The sequence below is a fragment of the Xenia sp. Carnegie-2017 genome, unplaced genomic scaffold (genome assembly GCF_021976095.1).
Source record: "Xenia sp. Carnegie-2017 unplaced genomic scaffold, XeniaSp_v1 HiC_scaffold_14, whole genome shotgun sequence".
NCBI classification, from domain to species: Eukaryota; Metazoa; Cnidaria; class Anthozoa; order Malacalcyonacea; family Xeniidae; genus Xenia; species Xenia sp. Carnegie-2017.
In genome coordinates this window covers 117,202-141,026 of record NW_025813447.1, presented here as the reverse complement: position 1 = coordinate 141,026, position 23,825 = coordinate 117,202, and the positions used below count along the sequence as shown (strand labels likewise).

At 37.8% G+C, this 23,825-nt stretch overlaps 2 protein-coding genes across 2 annotated transcripts; both read left to right on the top strand.

Moving 5' to 3' along the window:
- The first annotated feature begins 100 nt into the window (after positions 1-100).
- Positions 101-16,538, top strand: LOC124434100. The gene is made up of 15 exons (XM_046983974.1): positions 101-351; positions 724-793; positions 2,023-2,148; positions 2,244-2,350; positions 2,933-2,999; positions 11,466-11,545; positions 11,942-12,027; positions 12,127-12,241; positions 12,668-12,798; positions 14,118-14,262; positions 14,541-14,675; positions 15,391-15,447; positions 15,580-15,675; positions 16,252-16,357; positions 16,429-16,538. The coding sequence occupies exons 4-15, from the start codon at positions 2,288-2,290 to the stop codon at positions 16,536-16,538; spliced, it is 1,191 nt and encodes a 396-aa protein (XP_046839930.1). The 5' UTR covers positions 101-351; positions 724-793; positions 2,023-2,148; positions 2,244-2,287.
- A 47-nt stretch (positions 16,539-16,585) lies between these two features.
- On the top strand, positions 16,586-23,456 carry LOC124434368 (serine/threonine-protein kinase ATR-like). Its single transcript, XM_046984258.1, has 12 exons — positions 16,586-16,886; positions 18,671-18,956; positions 19,632-19,839; positions 20,126-20,230; positions 20,378-20,516; positions 20,777-20,977; positions 21,453-21,650; positions 22,167-22,340; positions 22,425-22,754; positions 22,821-23,072; positions 23,158-23,226; positions 23,299-23,456. The coding sequence occupies exons 1-12, from the start codon at positions 16,653-16,655 to the stop codon at positions 23,395-23,397; spliced, it is 2,295 nt and encodes a 764-aa protein (XP_046840214.1). The 5' UTR covers positions 16,586-16,652; the 3' UTR covers positions 23,398-23,456.
- The last annotated feature ends 369 nt before the right edge of the window (positions 23,457-23,825 follow it).

Genomic DNA, 23,825 nt, shown 5'->3' with positions numbered 1-23,825 from the left:
TCACTTGGGCGCAGTGCAAATACCTAAGTTTCAAAAAAATATTCTATTTTAAACAAGCCCCGCTTCATATCTATTTCACGCAGGTTAATTTTCTAGTTCATCTCCGAGAGGATAATGTGCTGAGTCTATCCTGAAGATTTCATTTTACATTACAAGACGTAATTTCTAATTGAAAATCGGCGAAATTATTAAATCGCTTTGAACGATGGAAAATAGGAACAATTTACGGCGGTAATTTGAATAGAGACAAAGGTGGAGGAAAAATCATTGAGAAAGTTACTTTAATTTCTTCCTTAAGAAGAATTAAGGTATTGTCATGGAAGTAGCACAAGAAAACCACGACTTACAAACGTAAGTTTATGAATATTTTGGTTATACGAAAATAAGTATTTCTATTGAAAAGCTCCAAGTTCTTTCTGTAATTTCCGCTTGTTTAACATGGTTGTGTTTGTCATTCTGCAGTGGTGCCAGATTCTGACATTGGCAGTTACCTGTATCTCACTCTTGCATTACAAAGACTTGTGAACATCTTGCTATTTGTGCTCTTAGACACTTCTGTTTTGTGGACGAGCTTCCATTGCCATTTGCTATGCAGACATGTTTGTTTGATGTTTAATTTGATAGTTCTGCATACTGACATTCTCAAAAATCCTCAATGCAGTGTCTCGTCTTTCAAAATGAAAGTTTAATACAATGATTTCTATTTTTGTCTTTTCTATTTAGTAAGGATGAAGGAGAGTTGGACATTAAATCCATCTTACAAACTTTTTTGCTGATTTCCCATCCGAAAGCGGTATAACTTAATGTCTTAGTAAAAAATTTTCGTTAGGTTTAAAGTTTCAAAAGTGCGTAGTGCATGGCTAGAGAATGTTTGCTGTATTGCTATGAACCGTAGCACAGTATCGAGAACATACAGTAGAGCCACTCCATTGAATTTTTTCGTGCCGCACATATCTTATTACGCATGTGATTACCATATTGGCATAGCGAAGTTAATGATGCGCTGTCATCAACCATGGACAAGTGTGTGTTATACTGTCATCTAACATAGAGAAATGTATGTTATCCTGTCATCAATCTTAGAGAGTGTATGCTATACTTACCTCTTTCATAGAGAAGTGTATGCTATACTGTAATTAACCATAGAGAAATGTATGCTATACTGTAATTAACCATAGAGAAGTGTATGCTTTACTGTCATTAACCATAGAGAAATGTATGCTATACTGTAATTAACCATAGAGAAGTGTATGCTTTACTGTCATTAACCATAGAGAAATGTATGCTATACTGTAATTAACCATGGAGAAATGTATGCTATACTGTAATTAACCATAGAGAAGTGTATGCTATACTTTCATTAACTATAGAGAAATGTATGCTATACTGTAATTAACCATAGAGAAATGTATGCTATACTGTCATTAACCATAGAGAAGTGTATGCTATACTGTAATTAACCATAGAGAAATGTATGCTATACTGTAGTTAACCATAGAGAAATGTATGCTATACTGTCATTAACCATAGAGAAGTGTATGCTATACTGTAATTAACCATAGAGAAATGTATACTATACTGTAATTAACCATAGAGAAATGTATGCTATACTGTAATTAACCATAGAGAAATGTATGCTATACTGTCATTAACCATAGAGAAATGTATGCTATACTGTCATTAACCATAGAGAAATGTATGCTATACTGTCATTAACCATAGAGAAATGTATGCTATACTGTAATTAACCATAGAGAAATGTATGCTATACTGTCATTAACCATAGAGAAATGTGTGCTATACTGCCATCAACGAAAGAGAAGTGTTTGAGTATGCTATATGATTCATCAACCTGAAGGGTATATGAGTACTATATATGCAATCTAATAGTCAGCCTTTGACATGTTTTCATTATATTGTAGGGTTGGGTATAATAGTGTTCATATTTATGTTCATTTTATGTTGGCCATAAACTACAAGTACTCTGTTCAATTAGTGAAAGATGTCTCTTTCTTAATACAGACGCAACCAAGCTTCACTCAAAAGAAAAAAAGTTCACTGCAACATTGGATCTTCTTCTGAAAAGTGTAAAAACTTATCAGTATTTCTTTTACAATGGCAACAACTCATTTCATAAAGAGGAATATTGTAAGTTAGTTGAATTTTTGCATTATATTTTATCAAAATAATGTGGAAGAATTAGATAAAATGTCATTACACCATTGTATGTTGGCTTGTTTTAGATTTTTCCTACTGGATTGTTTATCGTCTTGTTGCCATTTTATCGATGACTCATACGCAACCAGAACTTCATCAAAAGTCAGCCAGAGCTGTTTTTTCTTTATCAACGGTTAATATCACTTCCAGTTTGCCATTTTGTCAGTTTTATTCCTTAAATGAATTATGCAAGAAATGAAATAATATCTTTATAGTGAATAGTGAATTTCTATTTTTCAACATTGTGGCAAAATCAAATAAAGTGCAAATATATTAAAATATATAATATGGGCAGTATATTTTGCAAAAAGGTGAATGAAAAGGTCCTTTTGTTGCAGTTGACTATTGTCAATTTAATTCAGCCAATCAGAATCAAGCTGATAGTTAAGTTTACACGGTTTTTAGATTTTTAAGCATTGACATTGTTGCTCTATGAAATGAAACTGACATGTTTGTTTTGGTGTGAAGTTATCCTGACTATTATAGAAAAATTTAAGAATGTTTTTATGTAGTAATAAAATAATTTACATCACTGAATAATAAAATTCCTAACCCCAGGACTCATGCTTGTGAATGACTTAAATCCACATGTTCAATTGATATTGATTCAATTGATATTGATATTGATATTGATTGCTATTGATATTGATATTGATATTGATATTGATATTGTTATATTTTGGGAGAAAACTAACTCAAATCTTCGTTATTTTAGTTGTTGAAGTACAAACATCACAAGCTTTACATCATAATTATGCGGACGTTGGTGAAAGTTGTTGAAGGTAATATTTGCCTCTGTGCATTTTATCAACAGTTGCAGCAATAAATAAGAGCCCTCTAGTAAGGTTGAGGGAGGGTAGGGTAAGTGTAATATTTGCCTCTGTGCATTTTATCAACAGTTGCAGCTATAGATAAGAGCCCTCTAGTTAGGTTGATGGAGGGTAGGGTAAGTGTAATATTTGGCTCTGTACATTTTATCAACAGTTGCAGCTATAGATAAGAGCCCTCTAGTAAGGTTGAGGGAGGGTAGAGTAAGTGTAATATTTGGCTCTGTACATTTTATCAACAGTTGCAGCTATAGATAAGAGCCCTCTAGTAAGGTTGAGGGAGGGTAGGGTAATTGTAATATTTGGCTCTGTGCATTTTATCAACAGTTGCAGCTATAGATAAGAGCCCTCTAGTAAGGTTGAGGGAGGGTAGGGTAAGTGTAATATTTGGCTCTGTGCATTTTATCAACAGTTGCAGCTATAGATAAGAGCCCTCTAGTAAGGTTGAGGGAGGGTAGAGTAAGTGTAATATTTGGCTCTGTACATTTTATCAACAGTTGCAGCTATAGATAAGAGCCCTCTAGTAAGGTTGAGGGAGGAAAGGGTAATTGTAATATTTGGCTCTGTGCATTTTATCAACAGTTGCAGCTATAGATAAGAGCCCTCTAGTAAGGTTGAGGGAGGGTAGGGTAAGTGTAATATTTGGCTCTGTGCATTTTATCAACAGTTGCAGCTATAGATAAGAGCCCTCTAGTAAGGTTGAGGGAGGGTAGAGTAAGTGTAATATTTGGCTTTGTGCATTTTATCAACAGTTGCAGCTATAGATAAGAGCCCTCTAGTAAGGTTGAGGAAGGGTAGGGTAAGTGTAATATTTGGCTCTGTGCATTTTATCAACAGTTGCAGCTATAGATAAGAGCCCTCTAGTAAGGTTGAGGGAGGGTAGGGTAAGTGTAATATTTTGCTCTGTGCATTTTATCAACAGTTGCAGCAATAGATAAGAGCCCTCTAGTAAGGTTGAGGGAGGGTAGAGTAAGTGTAATATTTGGCTCTGTACATTTTATCAACAGTTGCAGCTATAGATAAGAGCCCTCTAGTAAGGTTGAGGGAGGGTAGAGTAAGTGTAATATTTGGCTCTGTACATTTTATCAACAGTTGCAGCTATAGATAAGAGCCCTCTAGTAAGGTTGAGGGAGGGTAGGGTAATTGTAATATTTGGCTCTGTGCATTTTATCAACAGTTGCAGCTATAGATAAGAGCCCTCTAGTAAGGTTGAGGGAGGGTAGGGTAAGTGTAATATTTGGCTCTGTGCATTTTATCAACAGTTGCAGCTATAGATAAGAGCCCTCTAGTAAGGTTGAGGGAGGGTAGAGTAAGTGTAATATTTGGCTCTGTACATTTTATCAACAGTTGCAGCTATAGATAAGAGCCCTCTAGTAAGGTTGAGGGAGGGTAGGGCAATTGTAATATTTGGCTCTGTGCATTTTATCAACAGTTGCAGCTATAGATAAGAGCCCTCTAGTAAGGTTGAGGGAGGGTAGGGTAAGTGTAATATTTGGCTCTGTGCATTTTATCAACAGTTGCAGCTATAGATAAGAGCCCTCTAGTAAGGTTGAGGGAGGGTAGAGTAAGTGTAATATTTGGCTCTGTGCATTTTATCAACAGTTGCAGCTATAGATAAGAGCCCTCTAGTAAGGTTGAGGGAGGGTAGGGTAAGTGTAATATTTGGCTCTGTGCATTTTATCAACAGTTGCAGCTATAGATAAGAGCCCTCTAGTAAGGTTGAGGGAGGGTGGGGTAAGTGTAATATTTGGCTCTGTACATTTTATCAACAGTTGCAGCTATAGATAAGAGCCCTCTAGTAAGGTTGAGGGAGGGTAGTGTAAGTGTAATATTTGGCTCTGTGCATTTTATCAACAGTTGCAGCTATAGATAAGAGCCCTCTAGTAAGGTTGAGGGAGGGTAGAGTAAGTGTAATATTTGGCTCTGTGCATTTTATCAACAGTTGCAGCTATAGATAAGAGCCCTCTAGTAAGGTTGAGGGAGGGTATAGTAAGTGTAATATTTGGCTCTGTGCATTTTATCAACAGTTGCAGCTATAGATAAGAGCCCTCTAGTAAGGTTGAGGGAGGGTAGGGTAAGTGTAATATTTGGCTCTGTGCATTTTATCAACAGTTGCAGCTATAGATAAGAGCCCTCTAGTAAGGTTAAGGGAGGGTAGGGTAAGTGTAATATTTGGCTCTGTGCATTTTATCAACAGTTGCATCTATAGATAAGAGCCCTCTAGTAAGGTTGAGGGAGGGTAGGGTAAATGTATTATTTGCCTCTGTGCATTTTATCAACAGTTGCAGCTATAGATAAGAGCGCTCTAGTTAGGTTGAGGGAGGGTAGGGTAAGTGCATTATTTGCCTCTGTGCATTTTATCAACAGTTGCAGCTATAGATAAGACCCCTCTAGTAAGGTTGAGGGAGGGTAGGGTAAGTGTAATATTTGGCTCTGTGCATTTTATCAACAGTTGCAGCTATAGATAAGAGCCCTCTAGTAAGGTTGAGGGAGGGAGGGTAAGTGTAATATTTGGCTCTGTGCATTTTATCAACAGTTGCAGCTATAGATAAGAGCCCTCTAGTAAGGTTGAGGGAGGGTAGGGTAAGTGTAATATTTGGCTCTGTACATTTTATCAACAGTTGCAGCTATAGATAAGAGCCCTCTAGTAAGGTTGAGAGGGAGGGTAGAGTAAGTGTAATATTTGGCTCTGTGCATTTTATCAACAGTTGCAGCTATAGATAAGAGCCCTCTAGTAAGGTTGAGGGAGGGTAGAGTAAGTGTAATATTTGGCTCTGTGCATTTTATCAACAGTTGCAGCTATAGATAAGAGCCCTCTAGTAAGGTTGAGGGAGGGTAGAGTAAGTGTAATATTTGGCTTTGTGCATTTTATCAACAGTTGCAGCTATAGATAAGAGCCCTCTAGTAAGGTTGAGGGAGGGTAGGGTAAGTGTAATATTTGGCTCTGTGCATTTTATCAACAGTTGCAGCTATAGATAAGAGCCCTCTAGTAAGGTTGAGGGAGGGTAGGGTAAGTGTAATATTTGGCTCTGTACATTTTATCAACAGTTGCAGCTATAGATAAGAGCCCTCTAGTAAGGTTGAGGTAGGGTAGAGTAAGTGTAATATTTGGCTCTGTGCATTTTATCAACAGTTGCAGCTATAGATAAGAGCCCTCTAGTAAGGTTGAGGGAGGGTAGAGTAAGTGTAATATTTGGCTCTGTGCATTTTATCAACAGTTGCAGCTATAGATAAGAGCCCTCTAGTAAGGTTGAGGGAGGGTAGAGTAAGTGTAATATTTGGCTCTGTACATTTTATCAACAGTTGCAGCTATAGATAAGAGCCCTCTAGTAAGGTTGAGGGAGGGTAGGGCAATTGTAATATTTGGCTCTGTGCATTTTATCAACAGTTGCAGCTATAGATAAGAGCCCTCTAGTAAGGTTGAGGAGGGTAGGGTAAGTGTAATATTTGGCTCTGTGCATTTTATCAACAGTTGCAGCTATAGATAAGAGCCCTCTAGTAAGGTTGAGGGAGGGTAGAGTAAGTGTATATTGGCTCTGTGCATTTTATCAACAGTTGCAGCTATAGATAAGAGCCCTCTAGTAAGGTTGAGGGAGGGTAGGGTAAGTGTAATATTTGGCTCTGTGCATTTTATCAACAGTTGCAGCTATAGATAAGAGCCCTCTAGTAAGGTTGAGGGAGGGAGGGTAAGTGTAATATTTGGCTCTGTGCATTTTATCAACAGTTGCAGCTATAGATAAGAGCCCTCTAGTAAGGTTGAGGGAGGGTGGGGTAAGTGTAATATTTGGCTCTGTACATTTTATCAACAGTTGCAGCTATAGATAAGAGCCCTCTAGTAAGGTTGAGGGAGGGTAGTGTAAGTGTAATATTTGGCTCTGTGCATTTTATCAACAGTTGCAGCTATAGATAAGAGCCCTCTAGTAAGGTTGAGGGAGGGTAGAGTAAGTGTAATATTTGGCTCTGTGCATTTTATCAACAGTTGCAGCTATAGATAAGAGCCCTCTAGTAAGGTTGAGGGAGGGTATAGTAAGTGTAATATTTGGCTCTGTGCATTTTATCAACAGTTGCAGCTATAGATAAGAGCCCTCTAGTAAGGTTGAGGGAGGGTAGGGTAAGTGTAATATTTGGCTCTGTGCATTTTATCAACAGTTGCAGCTATAGATAAGAGCCCTCTAGTAAGGTTAAGGGAGGGTAGGGTAAGTGTAATATTTGGCTCTGTGCATTTTATCAACAGTTGCAGCTATAGATAAGAGCCCTCTAGTAAGGTTGAGGGAGGGTAGGGTAAATGTATTATTTGGCTCTGTGCATTTTATCAACAGTTGCAGCTATAGATAAGAGCCTCTAGTTAGGTTGAGGGAGGTAGGGTAAGTGCATTATTTGCCTCTGTGCATTTTATCAACAGTTGCAGCTATAGATAAGACCCTCTAGTAAGGTTGAGGGAGGGTAGGGTAAGTGTAATATTTGGCTCTGTGCATTTTATCAACAGTTGCAGCTATAGATAAGAGCCCTCTAGTAAGGTTGAGGGAGGGAGGGTAAGTGTAATATTTGGCTCTGTGCATTTTATCAACAGTTGCAGCTATAGATAAGAGCCCTCTAGTAAGGTTGAGGGAGGGTAGGGTAAGTGTAATATTTGGCTCTGTACATTTTATCAACAGTTGCAGCTATAGATAAGAGCCCTCTAGTAAGGTTGAGGGAGGGTAGAGTAAGTGTAATATTTGGCTCTGTGCATTTTATCAACAGTTGCAGCTATAGATAAGAGCCCTCTAGTAAGGTTGAGGGAGGGTAGAGTGTAATATTTGGCTCTGTGCATTTTATCAACAGTTGCAGCTATAGATAAGAGCCCTCTAGTAAGGTTGAGGGAGGTAGAGTAAGTGTAATATTTTGTGCATTTTATCAACAGTTGCAGCTATAGATAAGAGCCCTCTACTAAGGTTGAGGGAGGGTAGGGTAAGTGTAATATTTGGCTCTGTGCATTTTATCAACAGTTGCAGCTATAGATAAGAGCCCTCTAGTAAGGTTGAGGGAGGGTAGGGTAAGTGTAATATTTGGCTCTGTACATTTTATCAACAGTTGCAGCTATAGATAAGAGCCCTCTAGTAAGGTTGAGGTAGGGTAGAGTAAGTGTAATATTTGGCTCTGTGCATTTTATCAACAGTTGCAGCTATAGATAAGAGCCCTCTAGTAAGGTTGAGGAGGTAGAGTAAGTGTAATATTTGGCTCTGTGCATTTTATCAACAGTTGCAGCTATAGATAAGAGCCCTCTAGTAAGATTGAGGGAGGGTAGAGTAAGTGTAATATTTGGCTCTGTGCATTTTATCAACAGTTGCAGCTATAGATAAGAGCCCTCTAGTAAGGTTGAGGGAGGGTAGAGTAAGTGTAATATTTGGCTCTGTGCATTTTATCAACAGTTGCAGCTATAGATAAGAGCCATCTAGTAAGGTTAAGGTAGGGTAGAGTAAGTGTAATATTTGGCTCTGTGCATTTTATCAACAGTTGCAGCTATAGATAAGAGCCCTCTAGTAAGGTTGAGGGAGGGTAGGGTAAGTGTAATATTTGGCTTTGTACATTTTATCAACAGTTGCAGCTATAGATAAGAGCCCTCTAGTAAGGTTGAGGGAGGGTAGAGTAAGTGTAATATTTGGCTCTGTGCATTTTATCAACAGTTGCAGCTATAGATAAGAGCCCTCTAGTAAGGTTGAGGGAGGGTAGGGTAATTGTAATATTTGGTTCTGTAAATTTTATCAACAGTTGCAGCTATAGATAAGAGCCCTCTAGTAGGTTGAGGAGTTGAGTAAGGTATAGGCGTGTAATATTTGCTCAGTGCCCTCTAGTAAGGTTGAGAGGCAATTGTAATATTTGGCTCTGTACATTTTATCAACAGTTGCAGCTATAGATAAGAGCCCTCTAGTAAGGTTGAGGGAGGGTAGGGTAAGTGTAATATTTGGCTCTGTGCATTTTATCAACAGTTGCAGCTATAGATAAGAGCCCTCTAGTAAGGTTGAGGGAGGGTGGGTAAGTGTAATATTTGGCTCTGTACATTTTATCAACAGTTGCAGCTATAGATAAGAGCCCTCTAGTAAGGTTGAGGGAGGGTAGTGTAAGTGTAATATTTGGCTCTGTGCATTTTATCAACAGTTGCAGCTATAGATAAGAGCCCTCTAGTAAGGTTGAGGGAGGGTAGAGTAAGTGTAATATTTGGCTCTGTGCATTTTATCAACAGTTGCAGCTATAGATAAGAGCCCTCTAGTAAGGTTGAGGGAGGTATAGTAAGTGTAATATTTGGCTCTGTGCATTTTATCAACAGTTGCAGCTATAGATAAGAGCCCTCTAGTAAGGTTGAGGGAGGGTAGGAGTAAGTGTAATATTTGGCTCTGTGCATTTTATCAACAGTTGCAGCTATAGATAAGAGCCCTCTAGTAAGGTTAAGGGAGGGTAGGGTAAAGTGTAATATTTGGCTCTGTGCATTTTATCAACAGTTGCATCTATAGATAAGAGCCCTCTAGTAAGGTTGAGGGAGGGTAGGGTAAGTGTATTATTTGCCTCTGTGCATTTTTTCAACAGTTGCAGCTATAGATAAGAGCGCTCTAGTTAGGTTGAGGGAGGGTAGGGTAAGTGCATTATTTGCCTCTGTGCATTTTATCAACAGTTTCAGCTATAGATAAGAGCCCTCTAGTAAGGTTGAGGGAGGGGAGGGTAAATGTAATATTTGGCTCTGTGCATTTTATCAACAGTTGCAGCTATAGATAAGAGCCCTCTAGTAAGGTTGAGGGAGGGAGGGTAAGTGTAATATTTGGCTGTGCATTTTATCAACAGTTGCAGCTATAGATAAGAGCCCTCTAGTAAGGTTGAGGGAGGGTAGGGTAAGTGTAATATTTGGCTCTGTACATTTTATCAACAGTTGCAGCTATAGATAAGAGCCTCTAGTAAGGTTGAGGGAGGGTAGAGTAAGTGTAATATTTGGCTCTGTGCATTTTATCAACAGTTGCAGCTATAGATAAGAGCCCTCTAGTAAGGTTGAGGGAGGGTAGGGTAAGTGTAATATTTGGCTCTGTGCATTTTATCAACAGTTGCAGCTATAGATAAGAGCCCTCTAGTAAGGTTGAGGGAGGGTAGAGTAAGTGTAATATTTGGCTTTGTGCATTTTATCAACAGTTGCAGCTATAGATAAGAGCCCTCTAGTAAGGTTGAGGGAGGGTAGGGTAAGTGTAATATTTGGCTCTGTGCATTTTATCAACAGTTGCAGCTATAGATAAGAGCCCTCTAGTAAGGTTGAGGGAGGGTAGGGTAAGTGTAATATTTGCTCTGTGCATTTTATCAACAGTTGCAGCTATAGATAAGAGCCCTCTAGTAAGGTTGAGGTAGGGTAGAGTAAGTGTAATATTTGGCTCTGTGCATTTTATCAACAGTTGCAGCTATAGATAAGAGCCCTCTAGTAAGGTTGAGGAGGGTAGAGTAAGTGTAATATTTGGCTCTGTGCATTTTATCAACAGTTGCAGCTATAGATAAGAGCCCTCTAGTAAGATTGAGGGAGGGTACAGTAAGTGTAATATTTGGCTCTGTGCATTTTATCAACAGTTGCAGCTATAGATAAGAGCCCTCTAGTAAGGTTGAGGGAGGGTAGGGTAAGTGTAATATTTGGCTCTGTGCATTTTATCAACAGTTGCAGCTATAGATAAGAGCCCTCTAGTAAGGTTTAGGAGGGTAGGGTAAGTGTAATATTTGGCTCTGCATTTTATCAACAGTTGCAGCTATAGATAAGAGCCCTCTAGTAAGGTTGAGGGAGGGTAGAGTAATTGTAATATTTGGCTCTGTACATTTTATCAACAGTTGCAGCTATAGTTAAGAGCCCTCTAGTAAGGTTGAGGGAGGGTAGGGTAAGTGTAATATTTGGCTCTGTGCATTTTATCAACAGTTGCAGCTATAGATAAGAGCCCTCTAGTAAGGTTGAGGGAGGGTAGGGTAAGTGTAATATTTGGCTCTGTGCATTTTATCAACAGTTGCAGCTATAGATAAGAGCCCTAGTAAGGTTGAGGGAGGGTAGAGTAAGTGTAATATTTGGCTCTGTACATTTTATCAACAGTTGCAGCTATAGATAAGAGCCCTCTAGTAAGGTTGAGGGAGGGAGGGTAAGTGTAATATTTGGCTCTGTGCATTTTATCAACAGTTGCAGCTATAGATAAGAGCCCTCTAGTTAGTTTGAGGGAGGGTAGGGTAAGTGTAATATTTGGTTCTGTACATTTTATCAACAGTTGCAGCTATAGATAAGAGCCCTCTAGTAAGGTTGAGGGAGGGTAGGGTAAGTGTAATATTTGGCTCTGTACATTTTATCAACAGTTGCAGCTATAGATAAGAGCCCTCTAGTAAGGTTGAGGGAGGGGAGGGTAAGTGCATTTAATCATTGTAGAATTTTTCTTTTTATAGAACTTCACTCTTTTGCAAAAAATGAACTAATGGCACGTAATCCATCACAGCCATTCCCTGTCTTTGTGGAGCACTTTAAGGTGAAAGCACTACAATGTCTTTATTTGCAAAAAGTGTATAGTCTGGCAGCAATGTTTCTGTTGAATATCATTGTCCAATGGTGTAGAAAGGAAGTAATTTTCGAGGGGGCACAGCATGTCATGGGTGGTAGAGTGCAACAATAATACATGGTAAATCTAACAAAAAAGTCACAATTTTTACAACTGTAGCATATATATATGTATGTCAAACTATATCAATCAATGTAACATCATCACATAATCAAGCAAATATTTTACTTGAAACTACCAACATATTTGTAATAGTATATCCGTCGTAAATTATTCGGGGTGTCCCCCTGCTTGTATTTTTGGAGATGTACCCCCACGCCCCCCTGTTCTTATGACGCTTTTGTTTATTATTCATCTCGTGTGAAGGTTGCAAGTCCTGGATCAGTTCCCGACGGTTCGTCACTTAAGTTGGACGCCATGGACAACGTCTGGATGTTTCTTGGAAATATGAGGTCCGCAGAATTATCATTATGTAGATGATTGTCATTTGCCGTTCCCAGATTTGTTATGCAATTGGTTAAACATGAGAATCCATTCCTGTTTTTCCTTAGTGAAATAATGGCTCTTTTCGCGTCAGATTCGTGCGCTTCACTTGGCAGTCACGTCAAAATTTTGTGGAAAATATTCTGTGATCAAGCTGTATGGGAGCAGAAAAACGTCCAAGAGGTTAGATTGTGTTTTTTACAATGTTCGATATCATTTTTATTACAAAAACATTAAAATAGCGCAATTTTATAGTCCTTGAACAGTTATAAATGATATTGGCTTCATTGCCAACAGGTCGTATCATAAAAATATACTAAATGGTTTGAATCTTGGAGTATCGTTACATGTTCGTAGATGTAGATCTTCCGGGATAGTTGAGTCCTGAGAAGGACTGTTGGTGTTGATGTTGACTGACTTTTCGACAACCTTAGCGGTAGTCATCTTCAGTCAACATCAACACCAACAGTCCCTCTCTGGACTCCATTAACCTGGATGATCTGCATCTAGAAACATGTAGAGTATTTATAAAGTTAGAGTGGCTTGCTTCAAAGCTATCTAGACTTATTTTAGTTATATACGTTACGATAGCAAAATATCTTTTTGTAGGTTTCTCTGCGTTGCTTGAGTGGTTTTCTTCGCTGCAGATTTTTAAACATGGATGCTCATTGGGACGATCTTTTTAATGTTATCATTTCGTGTTTGAAAGATGTTAGAAATATCCATGAGAACGACTTGAGGTACTTTTTTCTGTCTGTAGTAGTGACTTAATTATGTAACTACATCAGGGATTGATCCATGATGGGGTTTTTTTGGGGGGGGGAGGGAGGGGGTACTTGTTTGCATTAGATTTCAGTGGCCACTTCTTGCCGTACCATGTCGCACTTTTTTTGTTAAATTCTGTTACCTTATTATTATGATTGGGAAATTTTAAAAGTGTGCTCATTTAACGCTAGCTTATTGCGATTGCTTTTGATTGGCTGTCCAGGCTTCGTGGAACCGGCCCACTGCATGGCTATCTTATATAGTAAATCTTAGAACACAATAATCTTTTTACGTGTTATTGAACCGTATTGACAGTATTTTTAGGGACATTTGCACCCTTTTTGTACCTCCATCTAACCAAAGGTGGGAGGGGTGCACACCTCTTGTTAGTGCCGCGCAAACTCCTGGCGTTTCACTTCCGGATCCGGTCAAGAAAACTTCGGCTCTTCTACTAAAGAACTCCGGCTCATGAAACTTGAAAGTGGAGCATATCGTTTCTCAAATGATAAATAACACATTGCCAAAGGTGTGAGCGTAGGCCAGTATTCCACGTGGCCAGCGGTGTGAATGTAGGCCATTTGTCCACGTGGCCAGCGGTGTGAATGTAGGCCATTTGTCACGTGGCCAGCGGTGTGAATGTAGGCCATTTGTCCACGTGGCCAGCGGTGTGAATGTAGGCCATTTGTCTACGTGGCCAGAGGTGTGAATGTAGGCCATTTTGCCATGTGGCGGTACTAATATTGACCGATTACCCAAATTGTAACAATGCCAGGGGTGTGAATTTAAGCCATTTGTCCACGTGGCGGTACTAATATTGACCGGTTACCCAAATATTGTAACAATGCCAGGGGTGTGAGTTTAAGCCATTTGTCCACGTGGCGGTACTAATATTGAGTGATTACCCAAATATTGTAACCAACAACCAAATTTGCAAATCGACTGAGGAAAAGGTTTTTTGCTTCGACGTCAACTCCGAATCCAACAAAATCCATAAAAGCTCCTGCTTCTGTGCACGGCACTACCTCCCCCTAAATCTATAAAAGCTCCTGCTCCGATGCACGGCACTACCTTCACCTAAATCCATAAAAGCTCCTGCTCCGATGCACGGCACTACCTCCCCTAAATCCATAAAAGCTCCTGCTCCGATGCACGGCACTACCTTCACCTAAATCCATTCCTGATGTATGTACATATGATAATTTTGAGGGAGAAGACACCTGGTAGAAATAATCAAATGTAGACATATTTTTTATTAATAAACTTCGTGTTTCAATTCTGCCTTTTTTCTTTCCAGATCTGCACCATTTTTGGAAACTTTGGCTAACTTAATAAAAACTGCATTAGAAATATCTGTTAAACCAATACCAACACATCTCATTGATGTTCTTGCTATAACTGTTTCGCAGATCAGATTTCAACTAGTTTCAAGAAATTTCACGGTGAGTTTAACTTTCTGATGCAAATGTATGTCAAAAAGAGGGCAATTTGCTTGGCCAGAAAACGTCATGCTTAAAGCGAAACTGACGTTTGCATGGCCAGAAAACGTCATGCTTAAAGCGAAACTGACGTTTGCTTGGCCAGAAAACGTCATGCTTAAAGCGAAACTGACGTTTGCTTGGCCAGAAAACGTCATGCTTAAAGCGAAACTGACGTTGCATTTTTCCGACCACAATTTTTGTTTCGATTAAATCGTTTGCGTATTTTCTTGTAAAAATAGGTTTCAGTGATGCAGATGGTTTCTTGTCTGTGCATCCAGCAAAAGTGTTATGATTCCGGACTTCGACAGTGTCTTGGAAATTGTGCTCATACTTTTATTGACTTTTGTATTTGTTCTGGCGAATGTTTTGATAAGGTATAACGATTTTAACATTGTGTTCTGTATTGACATTAACATGTTTCTTCTGGTTAAATTGTGTACCATTGACATTAACAGTTGTGTGCTGGTTAAATTGTGTACCATTGACATTAACAGTTGTGTGCTGGTTAAATTGTGTACCATTGACATTAACAGTTGTCTTCTGGTTAAATTGTGTACCATTGACATTAACAGTTGTCTTCTGGTTAAATTGTGTACCATTGACATTAACAGTTGTCTTCTGGTTAAATTGTGTACCATTGACATTAACATGTGTCTGCTGGTTAAATTGTGTACCATTGACATTAACAGTTGTCTGCTGGTTAAATTGTGTACCATTGACATTAACAGGTGTCTGCTGGTTAAATTGTGTACCATTGACATTAACAGTTGTCTGCTGGTTAAATTGTGTACCATTGACATTAACATGTGTCTGCTGGTTAAATTGTGTACCATTGACATTAACAGTTGTGTGCTGGTTAAATTGTGTACCATTGACATTAACAGTTGTCTTCTGGTTAAATTGTGTACCATTGACATTAACAGTTGTCTGCTGGTTAAATTGTGTACCATTGACATTAACAGTTGTCTGCTGGTTAAATTGTGTACCATTAACATTAACAGTTGTCTAATGGTTAAATTTGTTGTCCATGTAAACATCATTATTTGGTTCGACGAAGAAATCTTTTATAAAATTCATCTTAAATTATAGCGCGTTGAGAAATGTCTTGCAGATTTGATTCTTTTTGATATATGGCAAAGCAATCAGGTATAAAGTGACTTGTCGAAGGACTCCTCTCTGCTCTTCCTCGCGATTCTTACATGCATGTGTGTTTGACTGTATGTTGCATTTGTTTTGTTTCGATTGCTCATTCAAATCTTTCTTCTTTTTAATTCGTAGACCATTGACTATAGTTTGCCTGAAACTACGCTAGGTCGTCTTTACGCGAGATTGAAGGGAATTATAAATGATGTGCGTGGTCTTGATGATTGCAAGGTATTGAATACGGAGTTTTAAACCAAATCACTATCTATATGTTATTATGACATTTCTAAGGTTACATTTCACGAAACACATTGCAAGAAAGCGAAAGATTTCTTTGCATACTTGAAAGTGTAGAACTCTGATTTTGCATGAAAAATTTTCAATTTAAACTTTTGGGATCGACGACCAACGTTTTTAAACCAGGCATGTGATGATGAGTTATTTACTAAAGAAATTCTCGCTATATATATTGGATAATCAGCTATAGATATTGGATAATCAGCTGTAGATATTAGATAATCAGCTTTAGATATTGGATAATCAGCTATAGATATTAGATAATCAGCTATAGATATTAAATACTCAGCTATAGATATTAAATACTCAGCTATAGATATTAAATACTCAGCTATAGATATTAAATACTCAGCTATAGATATTAAATACTCAGCTATAGATATTAGATACTCAGCTATAGATATTAGATAATCAGATATAGATTATCGTAACATAATTGCCATCCATCTTGAATGTTTCATTAATCTTATACTCTTTAGATCACATGTCATTTTTCAATTTACTTTGTAGGAGCTCAATAACTTGTGGATGAAACTATTATTGTTACTGGGATCTTTGTTACAGTTAGTCGAAAGAAAGGACGATTTTGTTTTAAATACGTATCTTGCATTTCTTGGTAAGTGCTTTGATTTGTTGTGTGAATGTAACTTAGTTTACCACAAAGTTTTTGTTTCTTTTTCTCTTCAGCTATGGCGGACGGTTTAGTTAAAGAAATAGCCTTACTCATATTCGACACAATCGATAAAGTGAAATCCCCAAGTAAAACACAGCAGTCAAAAGATGATATGAACATTTGATGCAAGAGCTAATAAGTAAAACACAGCAGTCAAAAGATGATCTTGATGCAAGAGCTACTGGAAACAATCAAAAGCCTCCTTCGCCATCACAAATCACTTCCTTCTACTATCCATATGTTACCATTGTTCATGGCCACCGTCACTCTACCTTGGTTTCCTAAACTTGTTTCAAATCCTGAATACGTCTCCATGTTGGCGACTTCAGCAAAGAATCATCTGCCTTTATTCAAAGACATGGAAATTCATGTTGGAAAATGCTTGGACACTGGCACTTGTCTTGAAACGCTAACGTTGTTTCCATCAAATTTTTCACCGAGTTGTAAATTTCTTGTTTTCAATGATGCAATGGTAAGTATAAACTACGACTTTATCGTACTTTATGTAAGGTTCAGTAGTTGGAACATACTATGAGCACAGTATAGAGAATATACAGTAGAGCCTTTCCATTGAATTTTATCGTGCCACGCATATCTTATTACGCATGTGATTACCATAGTGGAAGCCAGTCTTTTGCATTGTGTGACCAATAGGATTGACGATATGGCAAACGGCAGCCAGTAACTAATTAAATATACAGCAGCCAATTGCACAGCGAAGTGGCCCTACTCTATATTACTATACTGTGATATGAGTTTACTCTTACCTCATGCAAATCCTAACTCTGCAGGAAATTTTTAGATTTTTCGTGGATTGATCAAAGGAGATAAGCTGAAATTTACAAGTTGAAATAGTTGTTTGTTGTCAGTGTGGAAAAATTTACAAGTTGAAATAGTTGTTTGTTGTCAGTGTGGAAAAAATTTACAAGTTGAAATAGTTGTTTGTTGTCAGTGTGGAAAAATTTACAAGTTGAAATAGTTGTTTGTTGTCAGTGTGGAAAACATTTACAAGTTGAAATAGTTGTTTGTTGTCAGTGTGGAAAACATTTACAAGTTGAAATAGTTGTTTGTTGTCAGTGTGGAAAACATTTACAAGTTGAAATAGTTGTTTGTTGTCAGTGTGGAAAAACATTTACAAGTTGAAATAGTTGTTTGTTGTCAGTGTGGAAAACATTTAAAAGTTGAAATAGTTGTTTGTTGTCAGTGTGGAAAAATTTACAAGTTGAAATAGCTGTTTGTTGTCAGTGTGGAAAAAATTTACAAGTTGAAATAGTTGTTTGTTGTCAGTGTGGAAAACATTTACAAGTTGAAATAGTTGTTTGTTGTCGGTGTGAAAAACATTTACAAGTTGAAATAGTTGTTTGTTGTCAGTGTGGAAAACATTTACAAGTTGAAATAGTTGTATGTTGTCAGTGTGGAAAACATTTACAAGTTGAAATAGTTGTTTGTTGTCAGTGTGGAAAACATTTACAAGTTGAAATAGTTGTTTGTTGTCAGTGTGGAAAAATTTACAAGTTGAAATAGTTGTTTGTTGTCAGTGTGGAAAACATTTACAAGTTGAAATAGTTGTTTGTTGTCAGTGTGGAAAACATTTACAAGTTGAAATAGTTGTTTGTTGTCAGTGTGGAAAACATTTACAAGTTGAAATAGTTGTTTGTTGTCAGTGTGGAAAACATTTACAAGTTGAAATAGTTGTTTGTTGTCAGTGTGGAAAACATTTACAAGTTGAAATAGTTGTTTGTTGTCAGTGTGGAAAACATTTACAAGTTGAAATAGTTGTTTGTTGTCAGTGTGGAAAACATTTACAAGTTGAAATAGTTGTTTGTTGTCAGTGTGGAAAAAATTTACAAGTTGAAATAGTTGTTTGTTGTCAGTGTGGAAAAATTTACAAGTTGAAATAGTTGTTTGTTGTCAGTGTGGAAAAAATTACAAGTTGAAATAGTTGTTTGTTGACAGTGTGGAAAAAAAGTGAAATAATAAAGTTGCAGTTATTGTAATTAGAGAAATCTCATTGTAATAAAATAAAACTAATTTCTTCCCACTCACGTCTCTCTCCCCCATTCCTCTTCCTTACTCTCACCCTCACCCTTTCCATTGTCTTCACTCCATTTCTTCCCCTTGTTCCCATCTTTCACCTTTCTCCTCTTTCCTTCTGTTCCTTCCTCTTTCGCTGCCCCTCTTCCGTTATGTGTCAGTAAAACACTTTCAACGAAGGGTAGAAATGCACAATTTATACAATTCTTTGTACTTTTTTAGGAATGTGTGAAAAACGAAGACCTCCAAAGAAAGGCATTCGAGCTGCTTCCCGCCTTGTGTACTAATTTGGACGTCACTTACCAGTCGAGAATGATCGATCCTTTGTTGCAACTCTCCTCAAATTATGAAACTTTTCAAAATTTACTGCCCGCAGTCTTGGGAACATTAGGATGTGCTATGTGCCAATGTTCACGAATTTTTTTCGAAGTTAAGAAGTATCCTTACACATCGCTCCTGGTGAAATGTACGGTTTGTGATCTGAAGACAGAATCAAAGAATGCAAAAGGTATTTAAGAAAGTTTTTAAGCATGTCGAGACTGTGTTTTTACTTCTTTGGCGGTATGGATTGGAGTCTTCTTAGAGTTCCCTGATTGATGAGAACCGACTTTCAATGTCTTTATCATTTCTAACTGTGAAATACTAGTTTCGTGGCTAGCTGTGAAGTTTTGGTCCTGCTATGTATGTTTCATATCATTATCATTATTCAATTCTTTAGAAATCTGTTTCTACAGTGAGTGAACACTGAAAAATGTATATAGCACGAGCAAAATAGCATGTTGGCTACGCCATTGCCGTGATGCAAAAGATTCAAGAATATACTGAGTGTTGCCTGTTTATAAATGTAGATCGTCCAGGCTGGTATAGTCCTGAGAAGGACTGTTTTTGTTGTTGTTGACTGACGTTTCGACAACCTTGGCGGTAGTCATCTTCAGAGTCACGTGACTTTTACGTCAGAATGTTAGTCAACATCAACACCAGCAGTCCTCAGTACTCCACTAACTTAGACCATCTACATGTACAAACATGAAGCGATACTCCCAAGTTCAAATCATTAAATTTCTTTTATATTCATTGTGACTAGCGGTAGCTGATCCAGGCCGTGGCTAATAGAACTACAGCTGCGATTTTTTAAATCATAATACCTTTGCTCTTTTTAACTGATTACTATTTTTTTGTCCAGCTGCCTTCACCAGTTTTTATGATTTTCTCGATCATTTCGTGGATTCTGTTCTACCAAAGCTTTTTTCCAAAACGCAGCTGTCATTTCTTGGTAGTCTGGAGCGTCTCGACAAACATATCATTTTATCTTCCAATTTTTTCTTTCGAGTCTTGAGTGTCGTTATAGATCTCATTGATCACTCCGACGTCAACATACGAGTAAAATTCAGGTAAGTTGTGCTCTAAAAAGTTGTGCTTTTATGCAGTGCAAATTTGTTCTGCTATATTAATTTTTCCTTGTTCATTCACTATAAAAACAATAAATTTCTAAAGAAATGAAGCTAATGCGAATGTCCTAAAATTTATATAGCAGGACCAAAACGTTTGGGCTGGCTAAAGCACTGCTTTTATGTGGGTTTTTTTGGCTTTGTACATTTCTCCCCCTTGTACAGATAAAGTTGTTGTTTCGACTCACGATAAATACTTCATGTTATCTTTCATTTTTCTTTTTTAAAGTAAATTGTTGCCATGTTTGGTAACGGAAGACGACAGAACCACGAAAATTATTGCGACGAAGTTAAATGATGCTTGTACTAAAGCCTCCGTCTCCAAAAACATAAAGTAAGATGAGAAGTTGTCTGAAACATCCGCATCTTTATCCTTTTTATGTTTATGCGAATCCTTGTGTAGTGAAACATGCAATATGTTTTTTTAATTTATTTTACTAACGTATTGTGTTTTTGATGTAACGTCTTTCAACATTTCTAGGCTTCAAGATACCATTGTTCGTACGATTAGTGAACTCGGTAAGACAGCAGGAGAAGATCTCTTGCTGGTGGTCGTCGTCAGTTTGCTTGAGATGTTTCTCGATCATGAGAAAATAATTTCATCTTTAGCATTCACACAGGTTTGTGGAAGATTCGGGTTTTTCTTTTCTAGACTTGTTTCGGGTTTGCTGTTGATATGAATGTACAAATGTTGATTGATAGCAGTAGATTAAATAGCAATTGCTTTATATCCGGCTGAATGTGAACACGCCTTCAATCCCCCACTACCCCTCCCCCCCCCTCCCGCTAATCATCGTATTTACTGCGAAATTTTAAGTTTGGTTTCCAAATATTTTTTCCAGCATATTCATCTTTAATCAACACATTCTTCACTTGTTAGATACATCGGGTTGCAAAATGTCGGGGCAAAACTTCCCAAGAGTTCTTCGCAGATTTAAAATATCATTTGTGCACGTTTGTCGTCGAGACGGTTATAAAAAGGATGAAACAAAACGTCGATCATTCCGGTTCTGTTTCTTTGAAGATATTTCGTGCCATCAGCGATGTCTTCGAGTTCAGAAGTATCAAGGCACTAATGCAGGTTTGTCTGTGTGTACTATTGAACCTGATTTTGTGTTTGATTATGGTACGCCAATACAGATGATTTTAATGTAAGCGCGCTATACGTCTGCCACTACATGATACAGATGCACACCCACCCCCCTGGATTTATTCAAAATGACGACGTAAGATTTCAATAACAATTTATCCAGGGGGAGCAATTTCCCATTGTTTACACTGATTATCTTATACACGAGAGAATTCTGCGGAATGATTACCCTACAAATGACTGCAGAAAGAGTTGTATGTTGTAAAAGCATTGCCGATGTTTTCAATAGTCTGAAGATATTTTTTTAAATTTTCAATAAAATTTCCTCTGTGTGGTGTAAAACCGCCGATTATCGATTTTTACAACGTAGTAGTTCAGGTAATTATAAACAGATCAGTGGTTTTCATCTATTTGCAGCTGTTTTTCTTTTCGGCGTATTTCTCTTGTATTTCTGCTTTTTTTACAGTGTGCTCAAAGTATGTTTATTCCTCAACTGGTGCAGAAAGCTCTTCCTGAATGCGCCGTCGTTTTGCGCTGTCTTGCCACGGAACTTAAAGTAAACTACAGAAAGGATCTTCTCCTGTTGAATTTTAACTTTATATTTTCTTTTCTTGTTCGTAACTGTTCTGGAGAAGAACTTAAAGAGGCTTTGGCATTTGTTGAGGTAGCATCGTTTGTTGTTAAGTATTATCAATGTTATTAAATGATTATTTCATATTGAATCCTATTACTTATACCATTAAACACTATTACCACAGAATAAATATATACAGAAGAGTCACTCGTGTCGGAACCTTTGATGTTTCTGTCCTCGCGCATCTCGTGCTGCGCATGGTGGCCGCCATTATTCCAGCCAGATGATTAGGATTTTTGACTTTTTCCAAACCTTTAAAATGATCCGAAGTCGTTTCTTAAGTCAAAATATACCTGAATTCATTATTAAGTATTGACGTCATGTAATTTTAATGGTTGGAAACAAGTGAGAAATCCTAATCATCTGGCTGGAATAATGGCCGACATGAGGACGCGTTGTACACCCGAGTGACCCTTCTGTATAATCAATATTCTGTGCCATTGCTATTAAATTTTTCTGTATGAGTTGGTTTCCGAATTGTTAGGATTTCATGTTGAAGATTTCCACATTGGGTTTCTTTTATTGAAATCTTCTCTTCGTTTATAGCGTGAAACGAACGTGGATTTAGGGAGTCTTTTGAAGTCGGACACACAAAGCGTTGTCAACCAACTTCTTTTGCACCTTCATTCATCATATAATAAAGTCTTTACTGGTCTCTCTATTTTGGCCAGCAAAGCTGATGGTAGCGTCGTGACGGACACTTTTAACTCCGAGCAAATGGTTAGTTTTATACACTATGTTCGATCACTGATATTGTTACTATCCTATTAAAAATTCTCTTTCAAATTGTTGTTTTGTTTTAAGGCCGAATTCTTACAACCTCGACTCTTGGGAATTCTAGTCTTCTTTAACGCGGTCTTATTGGATGACAGAAACCACGAAAATCAACGTCTGGCTCTCGCATCTCTCATTCAATTGATGAAAATCATGGGGGAGAAACACATTAGCGTCGTTCGTGTGAAGGTCATGGCTATCTTAAAACTGGCTTTGCAATTTGATTTCAAAAGCTGGGGTAGCCTGTGTTGTGACGCCTGGCAGTGTTTCGTACATTGTCTCGATGTGACATCCCTCAGACAGATGCTCGGTCAGATATTGGTCGCTTTACAACCGCTGGTCCAGTATTCAGTCGAAAAGGTTTGATCTCTTGTTTTTCGGCAATGCTGTATCTGCAAGACGCTGTAACATGTTCTCCATGATTAGGTAGCCAATATATTTCATTATTTGATCGTGAAGAGAAGGAAAGACTTGGCGGAGAGCTTTAAGGACTCATGTTGCTCGATTCCAGACCTTCCCGAGTTTGATAGCGTCCGCCATGTATTCAAAAACATTACAAAGAAAAGCAGTGAATTGCGTGATAAACTTCGCGTGCTTATGAAAGGTGTCTCGCACGAGAGTAGCGAAGTGAGACTAAACGCGTTGCTAAAACTGAAGACATTACTAAAAGAAAATCAGGTAGCATACATTTAATGGTTATGCCTTTCAATTTCAAGGAACATCTATCCTCCATGTTATAGCTGTACTGCTTTTCCATGTATAGAAAACACTTCACGAATACGTCACGAACAAGGACGAAGTTGATCCTGTGGTTTGTCACTTGATTGATACGGTAAAAAATTGGATGGTAATTTGCTCTCATATCAAATTATAATGGTGAAACAATCGTCTGCTGTTTTTTCAGTTGATTGCAAGGTGTGATGAGCCTAGTAGCCAAGCTATTGTTGCTGAATGTCTGGGAGAACTGGGTGCAATTGATCCTGGATGGTTAGTGTCCCCATGACACAATAAACAGACAAATACCAATTAGATTAAAATAGCATTGTACCAAGCTTCTTTAAATTCGCGTGCGTGTTTAGTCTGCGCGCATCCGAGTAGTTTAGTTTCTGTCTAGTCGAATGTGTGGTTGTTGATTGCTGTTGAAATTGAGTATTTGGTCTATGTGGGTGGTTTTGCGGTATACTTGTGTCTTCAAAGAGCGTGTTCCAAGAAGCGTGTTCCAAGTATACCGCAAAATTAAATATATATAAACATGTCAGTTGTGGCTGCAGGCCACAACTGACATGTTTATATATATTTAATTTTGAAGACGTTAACACGCTGCAATATACTAATGTTTCATATCATCTAAAAGAAGGTGTTTCAAGGATTTTAAATATGTTTTTATTATCCTGGCCCAAATTCCAGGAGCGGATCTACAGCTTGGGAAAG